This window comes from Spea bombifrons, chromosome 3 (genome assembly GCF_027358695.1).
Source record: "Spea bombifrons isolate aSpeBom1 chromosome 3, aSpeBom1.2.pri, whole genome shotgun sequence".
NCBI lineage: Eukaryota > Metazoa > Chordata > Amphibia > Anura > Pelobatidae > Spea > Spea bombifrons.
In genome coordinates this window covers 90609616-90627779 of record NC_071089.1, presented here as the reverse complement: position 1 = coordinate 90627779, position 18164 = coordinate 90609616, and the positions used below count along the sequence as shown (strand labels likewise).

The 18164-nt window shown below is 36.6% G+C and overlaps 1 protein-coding gene across 1 annotated transcript in view; it reads right to left on the bottom strand.

The window, feature by feature from the left end:
* ZBBX (zinc finger B-box domain containing) overlaps positions 1–18164 on the bottom strand; it is a 57683-nt gene that overhangs the window by 38954 nt on the left and 565 nt on the right. The window contains exons 2-7 of the mRNA XM_053460387.1: positions 10974–11088; positions 10135–10248; positions 9632–9710; positions 8336–8384; positions 6243–6352; positions 1303–1398 (exon numbers count right to left, since the gene is read on the bottom strand). Of these exons, the coding sequence (XP_053316362.1) occupies positions 1303–1398; positions 6243–6352; positions 8336–8384; positions 9632–9710; positions 10135–10248; positions 10974–11038 (513 nt within the window). The 5' untranslated portion in view covers positions 11039–11088. The remainder of the gene's footprint in view (positions 1–1302; positions 1399–6242; positions 6353–8335; positions 8385–9631; positions 9711–10134; positions 10249–10973; positions 11089–18164) is intronic.

The window sequence follows — 18164 nt, the reverse complement described above, 5'->3', positions numbered from 1 at the left end:
GTTTTAAAAACCATATTATTTTAATAGCAGAGGTCTATTTAACAGTGAGCTTTAAGACTTAATATGAATGAGATGTATATATATATATATATATATATATATATATATATATCATTCATATTAAGTCTTAAAGCTCATATATATATATATATATATATATATATATATATATATATATATATATATATATATATATATATATATATATATATATATATATATATATATATATATATATATATATATATATATATATATATATATATATATATAGAACTGACAGAAATTAGGGAGTTTCATTTTGTGACATATTTCTGGAATGGAAGCAAAAACAAAAAACTGTCTGTTTTATGTGGCCACTGAGGCAAAGGGTCTAGTTAATAAAAAGCACAGAATATCACAAAACCACAAAGTAGATCATCTTGAAACAGTGGTCTTGACACTTTAGGGATTAAGTTGTCTACCGCTGTTTGTCAAGATATCACTAATCATTGCTTTACTGATTATTATATTTTTTAATGATTTCTCCTTTGTTTAATTATAATTACAACACCTATTATCCTCAGCTTTCCCTAGGTCACTGAACATGACAGTAGCTGTAATTAGCAAGAGCCGGAAGGATATAAGTCTGGTAACGGTAAAAACAGAAAATGAACTGGTAGTACATTGTAGTTCTTACACTATAATTATGAATCATATTACCGATTTGCTATCTGTCAATTAAAATGATACGATCAAAGCTGCAAAGGGCCCTGGAAGAGGCAGGATTAATGCACACGCTGACAATTTATATTTCTAAACTACAGGTATGCCGGTAAAATACTGTTTCACGAAAGAGCTTTTCTGCGTCTATGTATCACATGATACGGCAATCTTGCTTACAGCGGCTATTTATGGAAATACGACAGCTTGTAAGCCGGCAAATTACTCATCCACGTACAAATAAATGAAAACGGACGAATGCCAGGTAAATTACATCAAGGTTACATAAATTCAGGTCTAGGAGACATATTTAGGTTACGGGGATAGCATGATGCTGGGAGGAACATTCTTGGGCGAATCATGGTAATTGTAAACATGGATAACTCAAGATTACAATTTGCACATGCAATCAATAAATTGTCAGAATGGGGGAAATTTGGGTTTGAAATAAACGCACATATTATATTATCACTCTACGGTAACAATAAAATAAAGTTTAACGTGAGACAGAATCTCATACTTGTAATGCGCTCCTTTGAAAATAGGTTAAAACGCATTTCTGTTCGGAACGAGTAATCCTACGGAAAAAAAAGATGGTACCTGAATAGGAGTAGATCTATGAAGCTTCAATGCCCCCTTCTGGTGAATTTTGGCAAAGCACGCAGAACAGTAATCTTCTCCGCACTCCAGGCATTTCTTAAGTGAAAGATAAAGAATAGAACAAAAAATAAATAAATAAATCGCATTCAGCACAACGCACTCTCTTCATTATTTAGCACTTACTGTGCATGTTATATATTTTTTTTGCCAAGCATTATCAAGATATTGATCGCATTCTGGAATCAAAGATCGTATAGAAAGAAAGAATACTTGCGTCTGTGTCGTACAAAGAGATGTTAAATGTAGTGCAATTGTATGATTTCAACTCAATATAACACAGAGGTTGAAAACGTGTTGTAATTGTAAAATTACAATATATATATATATCTAGAAATGTCACCCTACAGCAATATACAGCTAGCTTTACTAGAAATATTTTCTAATACTTCCAAATAAAATCCAATTAACTTGAGAATGTTTTACATTTTTTTTAACCCATGAATAATCTGTTTAAAGCGCACATTCACTTTATGATTGGTGATGGGTTCGCATATATAATGCAGTAAGGGCCGCATACAAGACCATAGGTATATGTTGTATAAAAAAAAAAGCTTATCCTAAATGCATCATTCATTGCTTAGCATCAAGAGAACAGGTTTATAAAGACACAAGACCTAAACCGTCCACTGCTAGACACAAGAAGAAAAGGGATGTGCTTATAATGCTTTGAATAATGAAATATTACTTAAAAATAACAGTTTAGCTATTATAAAATCAATAAAAACACTATTACCTAATTTATGAGGAGTTATCATATTCAGTTGGACTGCCCATTGAAATAAATAACTAGAGACATAATGTACACACTGGAAAATCGAGATGATCAATGATGGCTGGAGAATAATAGCTAAGATTACCTTTTATAAGAAAAAGTACAAACACATAATAGAAACAGAACAGAGAGTGCAAACGTATATATCAATCATCAAGGAAGAGGACTTAAGGAAATGAGATCATAGCCCCAACTTGCTACCTCCAGCAATTGTTCTCAAGGCCAATGCGCACAATATTTTGACGTGTGATGTTATTATTAAAAGAACATTAGTGTATGAATTGAACAGGTGTACACCGTTTGGAAAGATGCGCATTAATAAGCATTGATAACATGGAATGACAGGTTAGGATGGGTTCCTCGCACTGAGCAAACAACGTGGCTCAGTCATTCAACAGTCTCAGCGCTTAGTGTTAAAGTAGCAAGTAGTTGTGAGAGTGACAGTAAGAGGTGTCAGAGGAGACTGAGACATCACAAATAATCCACCGAGACACAGAAATGTCTTCTGAACTACACTCAACCCTGCCAGGCCTGAAATAGCAATCAGCCAGATGAACTGATGTGCATTAAATTATAAAAGCAAGTCTGATGCTGCTGCAGGGACAGCAGAATATATATATATATATATATATATATATATATATGCACGTAGCTATGAACTCAATTAGAAGAAGATGGGCACGATAATAAGCTTCTCTTCAAAAGCTGGAAGGTCATCAAACGTAAACAAAGTCGATGTCTAAACTCAAGGTCTCTGTGACCTAATCAGTTCATTAAATCATGAACAGATCTGATTTCTATGCCAGGAGAGTAGAAGTAGGTGGCTCAGATACCCCGCTGTCTTCACTGGCTACGGTAATGCAGGTACAAGCACAATAGCAAACTAAACCTTTTTACAGTTCTTTTAGACGCCTCTTTTTTTTGTTTTGAAAAGCAGTTTCAACAAACGTCGGTGTTTCACACCTAGCAGAAGTCTACACCTTTTTTTATATTTCTGGCAATCATTCTACCTTTCAGTATTAAAGCCCATCTGTCGCCTTTCACAAATCCTGAATTTCATTGTGTTCACGGATTAAATAATGGTAATACCGTATATATGTATATATACACTAGTAATATAAATAATGGTAATGTATTTATACTGGTAATATAATTAATGGTAATATATATGTATATATATCCTGGTAATACAAATAATGGTAATATATATATACTGGTAATAAAAATAATGGTAATGTATTTATACTGGTAATATAATTAATGGTGATATATATATATATATATATATATATACACTGGTAATATAAATAATGGTAATATATATATATGTATTTATACTTGTAATATAAATAATGGTAATATATATGTGTGTGTGTGTGTTTATAATCATAATATAAATAATGATGTTATATATATTTAATTATTATTCACCTTTGGTGGGATTATAAAGTGCAGTCTGGTATTGTATCCTACAGCTCTGTTTGTTGTATATCGGTACTTTTTCTAGAGCGAGACTCTAGAGGTGCGTGGCAGTGCTGCTGAATCTACACCTGGCGCCGACAGCCTATCCCATTTATATTGCACATGCTCACACCTGTTTAGTAGGCCTCATTTTACACATTTGTATTATTTGAGCCTGGGACTAGCTTAGCACAGCAACATTGTAAACACAGTAAACAGTAGCACACCAACACAGTAAAAATGCCGCTCTCCTTTTTTTTTCTTTTCAAGATATACAAACTAGCAGAAAGGTCAGTCAGTTACACTCCACATCCTACATGTTCAGGTCCCCAGCAAAAGAATTCTATTTGTGCCCTGAGAAAAGGGCTGATGTGGTCACCCTTGCGCCAGGATTTACGAGCCATTTTTCAAATTCTCAACTTACCATTTCCATGGAAGGTGCACCAAGAACTAACCTATTTAGGAATATAGGTACGAGGTAGCAGAGGTTTGTATATTAACAAGAAAAAGTCAAGAAACAATTTTGTCTGTTATACGTTTCTTTTAATGTGCTTGTTCTGACCCCCTTTAGTCTGATCTTTCTTGGTGTACTATGCTATAACATGAAGAACTGCCCTCCCGCCAGTCTGGAGTCCTGTTATTGTGAGTGTTCGGGATTGTGATCCAGTGATTACACATTCACAGCGCTTTTCCCCCATGCCAGACATGAACCCACTTGTGCTCTGTGAAGGGCATGCATACTCGACTTACTGTTCTCATGGAAAACATGCAGGGGGGTAGGACAGTTACAGGGACCTTGACTTAAGTAAAAGGAGGCTGATCCACGAGAGTGGATTCTGTAATATTTTCCCTTAATTTATCTGTTCTAAAGGGTATTTTGTTCCCCATTCTATCATTATTTGTAAAAATTGGGAAAATATTGTGGCAAAAAAGACTACTCTGTGGTAGTAACAACCACAGAGAATCTCTCCCCATGAGTGAAATAAATTATATGTTTGTGGAAACACACATCATGGTGCCATGTCCCCATTTACAGTCAAGGACATTAGCTGGTAAAAAAAAAAAAACAAGTTAATCACTCTAAAATGCATTTGCTGTGATAGATCACAAAATAATAACTGAAACATTATGTATTTACCAGCTTATTTTTCAAAATAACTACGACCGCTTCCAAGTCCATTACAGCACATTCCCAACGTATTATAAACAGTGGTCGAAACCCAGTAGGACAACACAAATGGCAATAAATGACTACATACTGTACAAAATGTTTGCACAAAATCTTTATATTCAACAACTATGAAGGCGATTTCTAAAGAAGGGGTGGAATAACAACTGGGTGAACTAAACTTTTCCCCAGACATTAGGAAGCCATCCTGCTGACAAAGCTGTAGGAAAACTATAGCCAGGTTGTGCTAGAATGCAAGACAGGGGTGTCTAAAATCTCAAGCAAAAATATGACTTCAGTACATTAATAAACACCAATTTTTGGACCCCGCACTTCCAAATAATCTTAAAGCAACATTATCTCTATGAAGAACACTTCTCTTAACCAGGAGAAAAGAACATTTTAATGACGTATGATAGAGTCCCACAGAGCCCCAAAGACTTAGATGGTAGGGCAGCATCTGGTTATAACAGTTCTCATGTCTGGCGCTGCTGTTTAACTTGACACAATGTTAAAAAATATGCTTCCAGTATGTATGCTAGCTCAGATACCCAGCAGGAGTGCCTGGCTGATGTCAAGAGGCAGTCACCAGGCAGTGGATCTGTTTGTATAGAAGGGGAATAGGGCTCAATAAACACTTTGCTATATTTATCCTCAAAAAAATTTAAAATAAACGGGCATGACTGCCTTTCTGCTTGCCGTGGCTTACAAGATCTTTTGCACAGTCTTTAAATTCTTAGGATACTAATTGATGGTTGAACATTCATAATTTGCAGCCGCATGAAAGTGAAAACCACTTTGCCCATCACATGGCGCGATTGCGATTTAGGTGCACTGCAAAAGAAGTGGAATAGTCCGCATGGCTGATCATTTGGCAGGTCCTGTTGTGATCTATATAACCCTTGTCTTCCTCCCCTAATGACCGTATGCTTAGCCAAAGACCATCTTCAAGTACAGCTTACAGACACATTTAATAGGTTTTTTTTTTAAATGTCCATTTTTCAAACATACATCCCCATTCACAGCTGATGGTGTGTGTGGCATTGGCCCGAGGCAGCGACAAAGTGGAAAATATGTGTCACTTGTTAAAACACAATCTCCTTGTCATCGGGGCAAGGTCAAGTTGGTAAATTGAAGTATACAATTCAGAAAAAGTGTGACAGCTGCAAGAGAATATTTAACAAAATTGCCAATTTGAACCATGGGGCAGAATGAAAGGGAATTATGCATTTTGGATCTCATTAAAGATTTAAGATATTAACTGATGCCTTTAACCATGGACTTTCAATAGTATTTGTAATGCCATTTTTAAGTAATTATGACATTCTGCAGGCAATCACGTGGATAAAGAAAATGCCTGTAATTTGGATTGCACATATAAATACATGCAGACAAATTGCAGTTCTTTTAAACATTTATAGATTTAAAAAAAGCACAATACAAAAAATAGTCCAGAAACTAACATTTTTGCATACATACCAATAAAGCACTCTTCGATTCACATTGTCCACATGGTTTCCCCTTTATTTTAGGTTTTTCAGTCACTGTCATATTTGTCGGTCTAGAAACTGGCTTCTCTTTCCCAGGCTCTAGAAAAAAAATACAATCTGGTTTAATTAGATGTAAGCATCAGCAATAGCCAGAGGTAAGCACTCCATCACATTACGGAAATACACAGAATACCCACATAGTCTGATAGAAACACATCGCCTACTGACAAGCTAGCCACAAATTATCGTCCAATGTGAAGTTTACAATGACTCCAATCTTTAATATTCAGAATTAATTCCGTTCACAAGTCACCAGGCAACATATCCAGCCATGCATGTGTTTAATTTTACACAGCTGGTCACCGACAAGCGGGCAAGGCATGCACGGATAATGAAAACGAATGTGGCTACTGGAAGCAACAAGTCGACCCTGTAAGCAGAATACTTCAGCAATTTATTTCTAAATCCCTTTCAATAAAACCAACAGAGTTTGGGTTTGGGTGCCAAATTTCCCATTTGTTTATTTCATTTATTCAAGGGCATTGCACTACTCATATATCATACTAAAAGTCACCTATAAAAATTGGTATTCTGTAATAAGAAAATGTTTCTTATTCATTTTGATGACTATTTCCTCTGGTTTTCCCAAACTCTGGGTAATTATTTTCTACTAATCCTAGATAACCTATGAGGTAGAGGTACACTAAACTGCATTATAGGTTAATATTTCAACTCCTTGGCATTATTAAGGTTAAACCATTGGGTATCTATTCAAAGAAGACGGCCTTGGCATTTTTTCCTATTTTGTTGCATTACAACCTGGAATTAAAATGGACTTGGTGGCGGTTTGTATCATCAGATTTACACATCGTGCCTACCACTTTGAAGATGCAAAATATTTTGTATTGTGAAACAAACAAGAATTAAGATACAAAAACAGAAAAGTTGAGTGTGCATAACTATTCACCACTCAATACTTTGTAGAGCCACCCTTTGCAGCAACTACAGCTGCAAGTCTCTTGGGGTACGTTTCTATAAGTTTGGCACATCTAGCCACTTGGATTTTTGCCCATTCTTCAAGGCACTTAGATTGCACATAGGAGGACTTTGTTTAACGAATTATGTGACTTCTGAAGGTAATTGGTTGCACCAGATCTTATTAGGGGATTCATATCAAAGGGGGTGAATAAATAGGCATGCTCCACTTTTCCATTTTTTAGAATTTAAAAAAAAAAAGTTATTTTCTTCATTTCAATTTAGAGTATTTTGTGTATGTCCTTTACATGAAATCCAAAAAAAAGTCATTTTACTTCCAGGTTGTAATGCAACAAGATAGGAAAAATGCCAAGGGGGGGTGAATACTTTTGGAAAAGCACTGTACCTTATACAGGGCAAACAGCTGGGATGAACACTTTAACTTTCCTATGTATTACAAAGGACCGACACCATTGAGCTTCTTCTGCAAGAAGACGTGAGCAGGCCCTCCATAATACTGCCGGTTTAATGTGCTATGTTGATGAGGATGAGATTGGGTATATAGTGGTGGGTGCAATGAAGAAACATGGGTTAAAGGGATGCTCTTAAGCATATCTTTTTTTTTTTTCACTGTGAACTTGGTGACATCATGGTATATTGATTTTGTGACATCAAACAATAATAAATGAAGTAGCTAGAATCACTCCCAGAACAGACTCGGTCACCATGCAGAGCAATTCAGGCTGTGCTGAAGGTCATTGATTGTAACAGCTTGATAGTACTGCTAACCATGTCATATATTGTTTTGGTAGGCTGAGTGCAGGCCTTCATCTTGAAAGCCTCTCAAGCAATAAATATTACAGTTGCTTCCTGTATATCGTCTAAAGGCCTTTTAGAGACTTCAATTCAGATAAATGTATGGATAGCTGAATAAAAAGGGTCTCTATGCGTCAGCCATTTCATGGAATAAAAAACACACACAACCATAAAGTAATATAAATGGTTTATTTATACCTATTCTAAACGGTTATAATCTGCAACGAGCGTTTGACAGAAACGTGCTGACCTGTTGGTAATTAATAGTTTACACATGTTTCCCTTATTTACCTGGTATTGGATTTTTGAGCACTTTAAACTTTATTTGTCCAGAGGAAATCTAAAATATAAAAATAAAACCTTAAGTACATAATGTCATCATCATTTGATAAGATTTCAAGACGGTAAACAGTCCATCAATTTATTAACTGTTGTTTTGTACCTTAGTGAAGCAATACTAGAGAGAGATGTATTGCGGCATAGAAAATTATTGTACAAATTATCATTAAGTATCAATAGATGATTCAAATATACTAAAGTTGTGTTAAAATATGTAATATGGTTTAAATGTTTCAAGACATTCTAATTCTATAATTCTGCCTGCTTGGATCTTATTTTTACTTTACTGAGATGGTGGTAGATAAATGGAAAAGCCTTCCCATCAGAAGAGGTAGAGGCTAATATAGTAAGGGCATTTAAGCAAGCATGGGATAGGCACTCTATCTTGAATCTAAGACAACATCAAGGACTGATTGGGAGGACTGGGTGGGCCGAATGGTTCTTCTCTGCCATCAAATTCGATGTTTCTATTGTGTTATGGAGTAACAAGGAGTAAAGTATGCTAATTATCCCAATCTGCTTTTGGAACACAATAGGAAATACCCCGTGATGCATTTAACCTGCTCTCAATATACTGGGCCTGAACTGGCCAACTGGCACCCCAGGCAAATGCCTGTTGGGCTATAGGGGCAAATACCAATACTGCTGCTCCAGTATAACCTTCTGCCTAACTGGCTGATCATTTCAATCCCAAAATATTTTACAACTAATATATCAGGGCTGATTTCAGTATAGGAGTTTTGTTGACAGGTTTGTTTTGTTAATATGTTTATAATGCAGGGGATGGAGTTAAAAAAATCTGAGTTATACTTGCTAGGTTTGCAGGTGAGTTGTTGAGTTGCAATATTTGAATTCAGCAATTCCACTATATAAGGTTTCATAGGAACACAAGCCAAAGATGACCCTGCATAATGTATATTCAGTGTCAAGAGAGCTCTTGAAGATCCCTTGGCTCTTGAAATATGCATCATACAGGACCAGTTCAGCCCTTCTTGAACAAGATGTGACCCTTCACAACGCACAGTAATGTCAGTGTACAACGCTGCTGTCAGGTCAGATAATTAAACACAAACCTGACTATAGAACATTCTGATGACAGCTTGTAATTCTTCTAGGGAGAAATCAGAACAGTTAAAATAATTCTACAAAATAGCAGTTCGTCAAACTTTCTCTAATCTCATCAAGTTTACCGCAGATGCACTTCCAAAGAAACCTTCAGTGAACCTTCACATTCTTTATAATTAATACCTTTCCAATATTTTCTTTATCTTGATTATGGAACTGATACCCAGCTTGGCCAGATTTCCAGTGGTATCCATTTGATCGCCTGTAAAGTAAAAGTACTGCATGGATATAAAACTAATAATATCGCATGATTTAGCTTTCTCTGCAAGAAGATATCCATTTATTTCAAGGTGTTATTAGGGGAGCAGCAGATATTGCAAACCAAGAATTCTATGTGGTGAGTGTGTGTGTGTGAATGTATGGAGTGCCAGGAATGGAGAGTGCCAGCAATGAGCTATTGTTAGTGGTGAAAGGGAGGGGATAGAGTATGTATATATATGTGTGTATATATATATATATATATATATATATATATATATATATATATATATATATAAGTGTATGGGGAGTGGGTGTTAAAGCAGGTTTGCGTGTTAGTATGTGTGTGTGTGTTTTACATACAGGGAGAGGAGGCACCACAGGGGCCACTAACCCTACGATCACCGCTGATGAAGCAATTAACTTACTCTCGTTCTTCTTTCTCTCTACTCATGCTCTGACGTAGCTGGTTTAATTTCTGCTGCATCTCTTGGTTTTGCATTTCAAGCTGAAGATTCTCCACACGCAGTTTGTGTATATTTCTAAAGAAAAATTTCATTTTTGGCATTTTTTTATGATGAAAACACACAACCATTGCTACTGGGATTTTTCAAAATGTTGCATATTAAAGGTGCTATGAATCCTTTAAAAAAACATTTTATGTAATAGTTATGTAGACTATGTAGAATAATCTTTTTTATTTCTTTTGCAAAGCAATTTTTACCTTGGTTTTTTTTACATGCAAAATGCTTTATTTTACATTTATCAACATTAAACTGCAGCTGCCACACTCTCAACCATTAATCTAATTTTCTTAAATCATTTACCATTGGGCTTGTTCCACCAGGAATGATAACAGGAAGTTATGGGGTTGCGTATAAAGGCAAATTATGGTGCAAAGTGGAAAAAGCTATAACAACCCATAAAATACTTCTGCTGATTGCCCCGCTTCACTCCTTCGTACTTGAATTGCATTACAGTATATACCTAACCCTGTCCTGGGCAGCCGGGCAGAGGGAACAGTGTTTTTTCCTAACACTACCGAAGATCTCATCTTACTCTGATGAGTATAAAACTCAGCGAAGTAATTTGCACTGTAGAAACTGAAAAAGATCATCTGACTAATTTGGTTCAGGCAACCTGGGGATTCTTTTTTATTTAAAAGGTTCAAGGTACTTTAATTTCTAGGTATTTCAGGATTCTAGTCATACTACTTAGCTATAAACGTGCATAATTACCTATATCCCAACAGATTCGTTATACTTACTTTGCTTTTAATTTGACAGAGCTTCCACTCCTTGTCACAGGAAGTGTTACAAATTCGCTGTTCATGGCTAGTTAAAAACTACTCCTTTGCCCGTTGGCACGCGAAGATCCTGGGCCTGAAATAGAAGGCAGGGATTCTTTTCAGTAATTAGTTAGTCTACATTATTAGCCAGTATGTGATTTTATTTGTGATTAGTGATATTGGAAAAAACTTCTGGGCACAAACAATACATAAAATCGCAAAGAATTCAATTATCTGTATTCTGGCAGAATCCCTTCATTTGCATTCCTCCTTCTCCCTACTCCCCAGATATTGTCAGTGCAGGAGACATGTTCAGCCGAACACATCTGCTGCCATATACTCTACTTACCGCCGGTCAGAAATATCACACCACGGAAGAGATAGGACTCCATAAGAAAAATACATCTTTCCTTCTTTAAGCGTTGAATAAGGCATATGAAAGTACTTACAAAGTCCATTCATTGTTTAGAGGGCAGCCTGGGACTCTAGATTAACCATATTAATAAAACTATGGGTTTAATAAACAGACTTATTCTTCTGCAAAATCCTCTGATATTTCACAGTTTATCATTTATCGGCGCGAACAGGACACCCACAAAAAGTATTTAAATTTACATACAGACAGACAACCTTGGGTTTCAAATCCAAGCATGGTTGGACCTCCTAATGTTATCGCTGTTCCTGAGACATGCAATATAATTGTTCCTAATGTTAATCCGCATCCTGCTTTGTGTTTGCCCCTGCCAAGGGCTTTGTTCTAATCCTTTCAGGGGCACCTTAGACTCTCCTCAGGGGAACAGATTAGTTCTAAAATACTTACGTGGGGTGAACGAGGCCACTGATAAGGCTTTGTAGAATAACAAAAATAGATATTGCAAATATCTAAGAAATACCTAATAAAGTAAATAATGCACTAATATCGTTGGTGTGTCTAACTAATTAAAAGCATATGCCATAATAAGGAAGATGGGTATCTGCTATGATTCACACTAGATAACAAACCAAGGAAAGCAATTCAATGCTCATCTCACAGGCTGTTATCATACAATGGATAATATATGGATAGAGTAGTAATGGAAATCAGATAATCAGTAAGGCGGATGAAAAATGGCCTTCCTTTAAAGAACATCCCAGCCATCATTTGCACTTTAATGCCTATGGTAGCTTAGGATCACCTTTAAATGAAATTCCATGCGCTTGATAGAACATATGTCCTGCTTACCAGTGCAAATGCCAGTCTGCTACAGCCCAGAAAGTACTTCCTTTGATTTAAATGGTAATGTTTTCCCACCAGTGATTGGTTTCATGCAGCCAAAACTGGCGCCAAACCCAGAAAGAGGGAACTGTATGTAGCCGTGTTAACAAAGTGTGTTTCTTTCTTTCCTTTTGTTTCAGTGACCCCTAAAAAATTGATGACGTTGGGTTAAGGAACGTAAAAACTCAACAGTGTTGCAGCTATTAAGGGAATAGTAACTGAATGTTACTGGTACAGGAGAAATAATGCCATCACAACCAAGCTAAGCAATCTTATTGTGTGTGAAAGGCATCGCTAGGGCTAAGGGAATGGACATCTTTTAGTGAATCTTCTAGTTGGGAAGATGCTCCTTAGATGCTATAATGTATCTAATATCATGTGTTTGGAGTGCGTGATAGCTCGCTATCAGCCAAAGCTCTGGATCTTCTATAAGCCATCCATGGCTGATGTGTGTGTGTGATAAGCTTTGTTGTTGGAACTCCTCACAGGCTAAGATTACTTTCAAAAACACAAAGTGGAGACACGTACCTAGTGCACGTCACGTGTTTACTATTCATGACCTCACCCTTCAGTCTCACCATATAATATTCACCAAAATGTGGCCAAGTATCAGAATGAATCTACTTTAGCAATGAATTGCCAACACTAAAAAGGTCAGTGGATGACTAATTTGCTGTGATATTTCTTCTAATCAATAAACTCCCAAATCTACCCTTATAAATGTCTCTGTTCTTAAACAATAAAAGTCGAAACATTTTCCTTGCTTGTGTCCTCCTGGCCTCTCCAAAAGCAAATAAAAAATACATAAAAAGGTTAAGTGGGCCTTGTAGTTTTAAAGTCTATTTTAAGACATAATAGATTTTCTGAAATGGAAAAAGTCAACTGCATGGCAGGGTGTTGTAGCTAATTCTTTTCCATATCAATGCTGATTTCATACTGATAGGCTAAACTGCAATTTTTCAGAACAAGTCCATTGAATCCTGAAATCTCCTTGTACTCTTCAAATGAGCAGCAACATCCTTTGAACTATAAGAGGCAGTAAAGAAAGTGGCAATGCAGTTTGTAATCCGTTGTTCAAAATAGTTTTGAAATGCCAGCGTAGTTGTTGTTAAAGGAAGTATACATAATGCATGAATGTCAAATATAATCAGTTTTTGAAGATCCTGGCATCAACCCCGATTCCTGAAGGTCACTGGTCTTCAGGAGTTGCTTAAAAGTCAGAATTTTGTATCAAGATGACTTTCTGCTTTAAAATCATATAGAGGAAAATCAACAAAGGATTCATGTCTATGTAAGCAGAAAGCCAAAGTAAGTTAGCTTATCTCAAATAGTTTAGATCCTTCTAAAATATGGCATATCATTTGTTTTCTTCATATTGAGAAGGTATTTCAGGGTTATGGCAGGTCATCACAATGTGGTACTAGGGCTGTGAAAGCAATCACAAGACAAACACCTCTTTCAATGAAATTATTTGGAAAAAAAACCCATATGTCTGTCAAAATGCTTTATATTTAACAATATGTTAGAAATATTCAAAGGGCGAGAGGCCATTGTTAGCCTTTCATTGTCAAGACATTGTAACCCAGCTGGAAGCCTGTATACTGGACGTGACCTTTGTTGGCTTTTGTACAATCCTCTTACAGTATTTTTATTTTCTTACATCAATAGCTCATAGATTCTGGCTTTTCTGACTGAGCAAAGGCATTTGGGAAAAATACTGTCAAAAATGCTAATTACTTCTCATTAAACATTCTGTTAGTAGAGCCCCAACAAACTGCTCAAAAATAGTGCTCAATGTCCATTTCCTGATTATGTTTTTGTTATTGAAATCAATATCTGTCCTACAGTTATTTTCGTACCTTTAAACTTTCAATTTAGCATTTTGTAACTTTCCTAGCAAAGGATTCCATCTGGAGCAACTTCAAACTATTGATTTCATGAAAGATGCCCAGTATATGATTGTAGGGTATGATGAGGAGGCTTGTAGTTCTAGACAGCAAAACTTTGTCATTTGTAGGACAATGGGTGAAGGAGATTTGGAATGTAAAAATTCAAGTAAGCAAATTGATTTCCACACATTTAGCTGGAGTAAGCAATAATTAAACTTGAGCTGTCAATGAGGCTACGTTTGGAGGAGAAAACAGAGAGAGGCAGGATATCAAAGAAAACATTAAATACATAATAGGAATCAACAAAGTGATATATACTTCAAAGGAGAAGAAGTGTTAGGAGAAGAGTTTATAGTCTAAAAACTGAGTCTTGGAATTAATTTAAGTAGGCAGGGCTGGCGATATAAAAAGTCTACACACCCCTGTTAAAATGCCAGGTTCTTGTGATGTTAAAGAATGAGTCAAAGATAAATCATGTCAGAACTTTTTCTACCTTTTAATGTGACCTATAACGTGAACAATTCAATTGCAAAACATGCTGAAATCTTTAAGGGAGAAAAACAAAACTCACAATAACCTGGTTGCATAAGTGTGCACACCCTCTTATAACTGGGGCTGTGGCTGTGTCCAAAATTAACCAATCACATTCAAACTCATGTTACATAGAAGTCATTACACACCTACCATCATTTAAAGTGAATCTGATTAATCACAAATAAAGTTCAGCTGTTCTAGTAGGATTTACCTGACATTTGCTTAGCTGCATCTCAGAGCAAAAGCCATTGTCCTCAGAGAGCTTCCAAAGCATCAGAGGGATATCATTGTTGAAAGATATCAGTCATGAGAAGGTTACAAAAGAATTTCCAAAGCATTAGATATACGATGGAACACAGTGAAGACAGTCATCATCAAGTGGAGACAATATTGCACAACAGAGACATTACAAAGAACTGGACGTCCCTCCAAAATTGATGAAAAGACGAGAAGAAGACTGGTCAGGGAGGCTTACGAGAGGCCTACTGCAACAATAAAGGAACTGCAGGAGTTTCTGGCAAGTACCGGCTGTGTGCTACATGTGACAACAATCTCCCGTATTCTTCATATGAATGGGGTATGTGGTAGGGTGGCAAGACGGAAGCCTTTTCTTACAAAAACATTAACGTTTTGGAATGGCCCAGCCAGGCATTTGTAGGTTTTAGCTATACGGAATAGCCTTCCAAGGGAAGTGGTAGATGTTAATGCAGTGAGAATTTAAATACACATGGGATAGGAATGAAGCTATTCTGAATATAAGACAAGGTCAAGGGTCAAATAAGGTTTGAACAAGGGCCTGAACGGTAATCATCTGCCAACATATTATCTGCTGCTGTTTAATTTAGAAATCCCTATTAACAATGCTGTGTTTCCTCTGCATTACAATCTTAAAACCAGAACGAAGACAGAGGAGAGAAATGAAAAGGCTAGAAAATAGTACAAAAAAGGGAGGGCTCCATTAAAGTAAATTGCTTTGTGAAAAAAAGTTATTATATATCTGCTTTATGTCATATTATATTATTATTTCCTAAAAAGATATAGCTTCATCTTAAAGAAAGCATCCTCATATTCTGTATACCAAGGAAAGAATTCATAAATATTCTGTTCCAGAACTCTGACAACATAAACTGTCAGATAAATGCAAATATCCCATTACATTCATCTAGTAAAGTCTGGCGCAAGAGTAGATTCATTTTACCAGAGCAACCAAATACAAATAAAAAATTTAATGAATTCCCTTCAGAGATTGCAAAGCAATCAAGGCGAAAAACAACGTACAACCAATACATAATTTCAGACCCGGTTTCACCAGCCGGTTTATTACACTGCGATTTATGTTGGCCACCAAGAGGCAGTTAAAAGTTCTGCTATACATATTGGTCCCAGAGAAATGCCAACCGAGTCAGTTCTGATACATTTTGGAATTCTTTCTACCAAAGTAGTTGTTTCATTACATTACTGCATGTTTGTCAATAACATAGCTCTGTTTTTATATTGTGTTACATTACAAGCGTGTTTGTCCTACTGTTTGATGTATGAATTTATGCAGATGCCCTCAGAGGAGGGACGCGATGATAATCGATGGTCAAATAGAATTGATTTTAGAAAATTAAGCAGTCAAGAACAGTAATTTGAATTTTGCTATGGAAGTAGTGACTACACTGACATATAATATATTATTATTATTTATTGTTTTATATAGCACCATTAAATTCCATAGCGCTGTACAATGGGTAGACAGGACATAACAAGTAGTATGTAACATAACAAATTGACTAACAGAGACAACAGGTGAGGAGGGCCCTGCTCAAAGGAGCTTACAATCTAGAGATGATATGGATGTGTAACACAAAGCCCAAGTTGCAGTATCTCCAAAGCCTTCCTTTTTGCTGATGATGTGATGTAGTGTTCACTATGGAGTGACTATGCTCTCATTAGCTGCTTCCGCAATACCTTTAGGTGATGTGGCGTTCAATATGGAGTTAATTTACTAAACTAAAGTGACCTCACTCGATGACCTGTACATTTTGTAGAGCCAGCTCAGCCCTTCCTGCAGAAGGATCCCACTAGGGCTGAGTCTTTGCAAGGTAATTTGCGTGTGTAAGTGTGTGAGTCATAGTGTGTGTCTGGGTATGTTAGTATGTGTGAGTATGTTAGTGTGTGAAGACGTGTCTTTGAGTATGTTAGTGTATGTGGGTATTTTAGTGTGTAAACGTGTCTGGGTATGTTAGTGCGTGTCTGGGTATTTTAGTGTGTGTTTGTATGTCTGGGTATGTTAGTGTGTGTATGTGAGTATTTTAGTGTGTGAACATGTGTCTTTGTTTGGGTATGTAAGCGCATGTTTGGGCATGTTAGTGAAAGTGTGTGTCTTGGTATGTATGCGTGTCTGTGTATGTTTGTAAGTGTGTGAGGATATTTTAGTGTGTCTTTGGGTATGTTAGTGTGTGAACATGTATCTCAATGAAAAACAAGCGCAGCCCACACATAGAATTCTGATGAGGTGGCCCACTACAGAAAAAACTCGGAAACCTGTATCATATATAATACCTAGAGGCAGTGTTTCAATTAGGGTAGAGAAGTCCCCTGATTTATGAGAACATTTTAACGGTTTGGGTCATATTTCTATAAATATGTTGATATGACATTCTTTCAGAAATGAACACCTGCATATATGAACTAACATACCATAAATATATTAATATTTGTATGCATTGGAAATTATTTAATAAAGTTCCAATTATAAGCGGCAGAATTTATTTTTACAATTGATGGATTTGCAGAAGAAAAAGAAGGCTTAGGTCCAATACAGTAATTTACCGACATGTTTTAAAATAGAAAAGTGTACGTAATTCATCAATATGAAGTGAACACTGCAGACGCCGCAGCTACTAAAGTAATTATCTAATTTGCAGGCTTTCTATTTTTATATAGAAAAACTAAAGCCAAATATGTTATTTTCCTAAATTCTTCCAAGCAGACACAAAGGTAGCTCTGATAAAAGTCAATTAATATTTACGGATTTATATAGCGCCATCATATTCTGCAGCGCTGTACAATTAACATTTCATATCTACGGGACAGGGCTGCCATGTGGGGGGTGGTACAAACTGTACCTGTGCATGGGACCCTGGCAAGCTGGGGGACCTTGCCACCCGGATTTGTAATGGGCTTACATTGGGCCGCTACCTGGGACCGGGTCAACGCTGCATGGGAATGGGCCCTTGCCGCCCTATATGGGTCTCTGGGCCCTTGTGGGAAATGTGGACCAGATGGCCCTTTTCTGGGGTATGGGGTGGCCCCTTTCCAGATTTTGCCCCATTGCGAGCATGGGTCGGAGCAATGTGAGCAGCGTGGGGTGGGCTGAGGCAGGGGGTCCCTTGTCTTTCGGTTTGTTCTGGGCTCCAAGGTTCTTATGGCAGTAAGCTTTACAGTCTTATATCACACATTGAAAAAGTTATACTTTAGCGTAGCTTTCTTCACACAGGAGTCCAT